This window comes from Conger conger, chromosome 18 (assembly GCF_963514075.1).
Source record: "Conger conger chromosome 18, fConCon1.1, whole genome shotgun sequence".
NCBI classification, from domain to species: domain Eukaryota; kingdom Metazoa; phylum Chordata; class Actinopteri; order Anguilliformes; family Congridae; genus Conger; species Conger conger.
In genome coordinates, this window is record NC_083777.1 from 9,694,001 (window position 1) to 9,700,000 (window position 6,000).

Below are 6,000 nucleotides of genomic sequence, written 5' to 3' on the forward strand. Positions count from 1 at the left end.
TTGAACTTATTTGAGTGAAAACTAGAAATCGCTCATTTAGTATGCTAGATAATAAAACTGCGACATGATAGCTTACTGGCTGACAGTGACATTCAAACAAAACAATCCCTTTCACCAAGTTAACGACCGACCACAGTGGAGCGACTGTCACCTAGCAACGGCGACGCCTTGCTGCACCTGCACTGCGGCACCGGAAGGGAACAGATCGACTGCACCGGCTGCCCTCCCCCGACTCTCTGATTCGATGACTGGACGTTTTCTTGGGATGGCTAGAGGTTGTCCCATCTCGATGTGCTATCACGATTGGGCTGTTTATCATTCCATCATATCGTCCCACTGTCATGTCAAATTGATTGAAAAGAGGGGTGTAGTTGGATAGCCTGGATGCTGCAGAATGCTGGAATGAAAGTGGAGTAGCTACTTGTGATGCGATCCTCAAATTCACCAAACTAGAGAAATCGCCAGCTTTCCATCATCTAGCTAAATGCAGTTTTGAAAACGCTGACCATTCGAATGGATAGAGTTCTGTTATGTACAGTTGGCTATTTAGATAGCCTTTTAATTAGCTAAAGGAATTACTTAGAAAGCTGTATATATTTTGTAGTTAGCTAGCCAGTGTTATGAAGCATTTTTAAGAAGAGGAGCATCAGCACGAAGATACATATCCAGGCATAGTTAAGTAAAGAATATGTACTGCGAATGGTTAACCTTAGGTTATCTAAAAATATTCCGATTCAACTGATCAATAATCAATATTTTTCATTGTGTGCGTGTTTTTGTTTTTCGGGGTCCTTGCTGCTGGCCGATTGCTGGAGGGGTATTTTGAGGAATGTTCGGGCATTATTCGATAGCTAGGCTAACTGTTGTGGCTAGCACCAGCTACGTTACTTTGTTTCCTGGGACACGCACTGAAATCGGGACCGCACAGCGGACGACTGTTAAGGCAGACCACCTAGCAGTAAGCCAACATATTAGATGACTGCGAAGCTATGAATGTTGTGGCTCTTCTGTAACGTTACTGTTGTTCAAATATCGCGAATAATGTGCATAATGTATTCACTTGCAATACTGTAACTTACCCTAATCGATGTTATATTTCGCTGTTTCAGCATGTATTGGCCATTGCTGCTACAGCATGCTCATGTGTTTTACTGAGCAATGATACAATAAATGATTATATACCAGACATGTAAATTCTGGGAGGATACTGAAAATGATAACGTCGTAGAAGCTTCAGTTCACTGGGTAAATGTTATGTTTGTTTCAATTCAGCGCCAGGTCAAAGCCCGTTCAGCCGAGAAGCAGAACCAAAATAGCCTACTTGAATAAATATAGCCAGTGAAACATTTGTTTTACTTATAATATTCCCTTTAGATATAAGTGTTCCTCGTAAATGAAAAAATAAACCAAATTCCCTGTATAAAAAGTGCAAAACTGCAGTAGAACTGTCGTTTCTATTCTCTCATACATTTAGGGTAAAGTCTTACTCTGAATTATGCACTATTTAATACATTTTAGGACTGTATCATAATTTCAATCCTTATGAAGCACAGTGGGATCAATAGGGAAGGCACATCATATTGACAAGTGACTAAAATAACACTCCCCTTACCTCTCACTGAGCTAGCTTATTTCTCTGATCATAAATCCCCAATTAATTTCCAGTTCATGTCTTCTGCTTACTGTACGAATATTAAAGGTATATCTCTCTTTGTAGAAATGAGCCGTTTCTGCTCTGTCAACAACAATTTTCCATACGATAACAACATCTTGGTCCTGGACATGGTTTTGAGTTCTCTCTGGGGAGTTCCACAACCGATTGACTGGGAAAATGTCTCAAGGCTTGTTCCTGGCTTTACACCTAAAGAGGTAAAACCCTGCCTTTCTAAACCTCAAAATATATATTCTGAAATATACATTTACTTTTATTCATATAACAAACAATTTTGCCCAAACTGGTTCACAACTGTTAATGCCACTTAGAAATACCAACGGTAATGACAAGCACAAGAACAGAGCGGCCAGTAGCACCCTGCCAGTACATAAGTGGCTGAAATGCTATATTAATGACATGAACACAGCATGTTGCTTTTAGTGGTAATTTTAAAAAACAAAGCAATCTGGATTAATGTAAAAATGAATAAAAAAGGAAAGTGCTATAATTGTTACTTTAATTTGTACATTTGAGTTCATGCTTTCTTTAAGCCATCTTGTATTTTTAAGGAAAATGAAGTGAATCACATTTGCAACTGGTTTTCAGTCCAAATAGCTTCTGAGTATAAAACACAACAGCTTGTGGTATGTGTTAGTGGTGTATGTTAACGGTATGTGTTAACGGTGTATGTTAACAGTATGTGTTAACGGTGTATGTTAATGGTGTATGTTAACGGTGTGTGTTAATGGTGTATGTTAACGTGTATGTTAACGGTATGTGTTAACGGTGTATGTTAATGGTGTATGTTAACGGTATGTGTTAACGGTGTATGTTAATGGTGTATGTTAATGGTGTGTGTTAACGGTTGACGTCATGCAGTTGTCACCACACTGTTTTTACCCAGTGTGCCCGGAGGTTCGAGGAGCTGAAGAGCAACGGGAGTTTCCCTCCCGTGGACGAGCAGTGCAACCCCCTGACCACAGGGGGGAGCTCTCCCTCGGAGCCGGGCCATGCGGGGATCTCAGGGGACAGAGGGGATTCAGGGCCCTGTCCAACCAGCATCTCAGTAACGAGTGAGGCTTCTGTGGACTGCTGCTAGCACACGCATCACCACATCGGGCTGGTTGAGCCACTAACCTTAGGAATCCCCTTCATTTGTAGGCATGCTGGCTGTATAGGGGGTGCCTGTAGCGTAGTGGTTAAGGTACTTGACTGGGACCCGCAAGGTCGGTGATTCGATCCCCGGTGTAGCCACAATAAGATCCGCACAGCCGTTGGGCCCTTGAGCAAGGCCCTTAACCCTGCATTGCTCCGGGGGAGGATTGTCTCCTGCTTAGTCTAAATCTGTATGTCACTCTGGATAAGACGTCTGCCAAATGCTATTAATGTAATGTAATGTACAAGCTCTCTAGTTTCTGTGATAATATAAACACGTGACATCAGTGTCATCACAACATCATGGAACATACAGTGGCATACTTGTATGGAGGACTTTGGCTTTAGATTCTCTGGAAGCTTGTCTTTAAGTTGTGGTAACATTATAACATAATGACTCAAAGGCCTCTTTTTGTTGCTGTTATCTTTTTAATACTGTCGTATCTAGTGATTTAGACATTTATCATGTGTTGCTGCACAGAACCTGTTGGCGGATTATGATTTCAGTAACAGTGTGTGTGTGTGTGTGTGTGTGTGTGTTCTTCTGATGTCTTTTTGTGATTGGACTCACTCAGGTGTGAACGTCACGCACTCAGGCAGTGGAGAGGCGGCAGAGATTGAGAGCGCCGTTGTCCCCGGAGAAGGAGGGAGTGCGGACAGCAGGAAAGGGTAGGAACACACCCAAATCCACCACACCGTTATGTAGAAAACGCATTAATTGCATGTACTCTTTCACTACATTTTACCAGCGGTTACCACCATTGAAGCTTCACAATTATTTTTACTAAAACAGAATCGTCACCTTTATTTTTTCAATATTTTATAGGAGAAGGTTGCTGACTTAGGTAGCATCACAGGTTATTCCTATGTGTCATTTCTTATCCTCCCGGTAACTAAGTCTAAATTGTTTATTTTTCGCTTCTGATAGTCCCAACATGGTGATCCATGTCTGTGACGAGGCGAAGAACCTCAAGCAGGACTTTGTGTGCCCGCGGAACCTTCTGGTGAGCGAGATGAGGTACTTTGCGGAGTACCTGTCGGTGGACGCTCAGCGCTGGGAGGAAGTGGACATCTCGGTACACTGCGACATCCAGATCTTCCACTGGCTCATGAACTACGTCAAGAGAAACGGCGAGACCGAGGAGAGCGACGTCCCCAAGCTAGGTAAGGCCCGGTCAGCTAACGCCTAGCCTCTCTGAAGCTGTGTGTCTAGATTTGTCACACCACGGGCAGTAAGATGGCCTCCCACAGTCACCGTTGCCCCTGACGTTGTGCCGTACGCTCCGGAACCGTCACCTGTGAGTGTCATTTCAGTGACGTGTCATTTCCTATTCCCGTTCTACTGTGGCGAGTGGTTGTGTGTCGGCGGTTGTTCCTGGCAGTGTGTTACGTGGTGTGTGTTTGTCGGTTTCAGAACCCAGCAATGTGATCTCAATCCTGATCTCCTCCGAGTTCTTGAAGATGGATGCATTAGTAAGTGTTGTGCAGTGAGCTGGGTTGCTAACGTGTGGTCTGTACACAGGCATGACGCATGCGTGGTGGTTTACTGTGAATGTGTGAGCGTAGCATGGCCGTGTTTACTCACAAGAGGCAAGACGTTATCCTACTGTAGGCTGTTAGAAGCTATTGCTAGTCATATAGAGTTCGAGTCGACGCTCTAATCCTTATGAAACGGCAGGTACCCATGCTAACCCTGACTCACAGTCTGCTCCGTGTGTTTGGGTTTCCTCAGGTTGAAGAATGTATACAGTTCTGTCACAAGAACATGAGCGCTATTGTGGCGACGCCGTGCAACATGAACTGCATCAACACCAACCTGGCGACCCGGATCGCTGACCTCTTCTCCCATAACGAGGCGGACGATATCAAGGACAAGAAGGACAAGTTCAAAAGGTAGCGAGCAGCACAATCGCCCGCCCGCTCCATTTTCTGATTCGTCACACAGTTTTCACTTATTAATTATGTGGCTGAACTGCAGGCTAATCACTGCAGTTTTCATTAGCAGCAGCCTGTGCACACAGACGGTCCTGTAGAGATTAAAGTTGGTAGGCGATTAAAGTCGTACATCCCTAGTAACAAGGCTTTCAGTTTTCACTGATGTACGCGAGACTTAATTATCTCAATGGGAAAGACTTGGCAATAATGTGCCATTATTTATTTATGAATCCATGTGATTTTCTTCCCCCTAGCAAATTATTTCAGAAGAAAATAGAGAGGCTTTTTGACCCAGACTACAGGAATCATGATTCGCCCGGGAACGCTGCGACCCTGTACAGGTGTGTGTGCTCACAGGTGTGAAATGAATGACCACTCATTCGTGCACTCGTGCTATGCATCCGGCTGACCGCTTACGGTTTCCCATTGCAGGTGTGGTCTGTGCAATAAACTTTTGACCAAAGAGACCGAAAGAAAGATCTCCTGCATCCCAGGGAAAATTAACATCGACCATCATGGAAAGATCATATACACTCACACCAGGTACTGTCTCCAACTTCTCAACTTCCCACTGCTGGGAAAAATTATATTCATGTCTAAGATACTTAATTATTATTGAGTATTACCAATATAACTGAGGGGTAGGAGGTTCCAAATGGTTTCTCTGATAAATGCAAGGAGTTATTTACAGTTTATCTGTAGGTATGTTTGTCTTATTATTTTTCCACCATTTGAGTGTCTTTCTCCCCACTGGAGAGTTTCCCTCTCATTTTGGGGATTCAAGCCAGGTTTTTCTCTGCATGTTTTCTCTGTAAAACATCTTTGTGACAGTGTCTGTGTAAAAGGCACCATAAAATATAATTTTATTGAATTGTTTCTGGGGGTTTTTTGTTTGCCATGAAGGCATAAGAACTGGGATGTCCATGACTACCTGAACCACCTGCACGAGGAGCTCAAATCCTGGACCCTGGTCTACTGGAGGATCTGGGGAACCATAAACTTTCTGACCTGCTCTTTCTGTGGACAGGTAGGAAGGGTGATGCGGGAGACACTAGCAGAAGGATAACCTACTTGTACCTACAGTAACCTCCAACCTGTTAGTACACCTTTAGATGGACACCCTGAAGCATGGTGGCCCTCTGGTCAGTCAGAAATGAAAAGGAATTGGATGTAAAGCTCATTTATCTCCCTTTTTTGTGGTGGTGGAGTCTGGTTAAACAAATTTATATTAATTGGGCTTATAGATTTTAGAAGGT

The 6,000-nt window shown here is 43.5% G+C and overlaps 1 protein-coding gene across 3 annotated transcripts in view; it reads left to right on the plus strand.

Moving 5' to 3' along the window:
- Window positions 1-398: 398 nt before the first annotated feature.
- The window catches only part of sanbr (SANT and BTB domain regulator of CSR), an 11,206-nt gene continuing 5,604 nt past the window's right edge, over window positions 399-6,000 (plus strand). For 2 of the 3 annotated variants that reach the window (XM_061228390.1, XM_061228392.1), the window contains exons 1-10: window positions 399-958; window positions 1,718-1,869; window positions 2,559-2,727; window positions 3,385-3,478; window positions 3,738-3,973; window positions 4,224-4,282; window positions 4,542-4,702; window positions 4,999-5,085; window positions 5,177-5,287; window positions 5,648-5,771. In XM_061228390.1, coding sequence (XP_061084374.1) covers window positions 1,720-1,869; window positions 2,559-2,727; window positions 3,385-3,478; window positions 3,738-3,973; window positions 4,224-4,282; window positions 4,542-4,702; window positions 4,999-5,085; window positions 5,177-5,287; window positions 5,648-5,771 — 1,191 coding nt within the window. In that variant the 5' untranslated portion in view covers window positions 399-958; window positions 1,718-1,719. The remainder of the gene's footprint in view (window positions 959-1,717; window positions 1,870-2,558; window positions 2,728-3,384; window positions 3,479-3,737; window positions 3,974-4,223; window positions 4,283-4,541; window positions 4,703-4,998; window positions 5,086-5,176; window positions 5,288-5,647; window positions 5,772-6,000) is intronic. The other variant, XM_061228391.1, reaches the window with a different exon arrangement.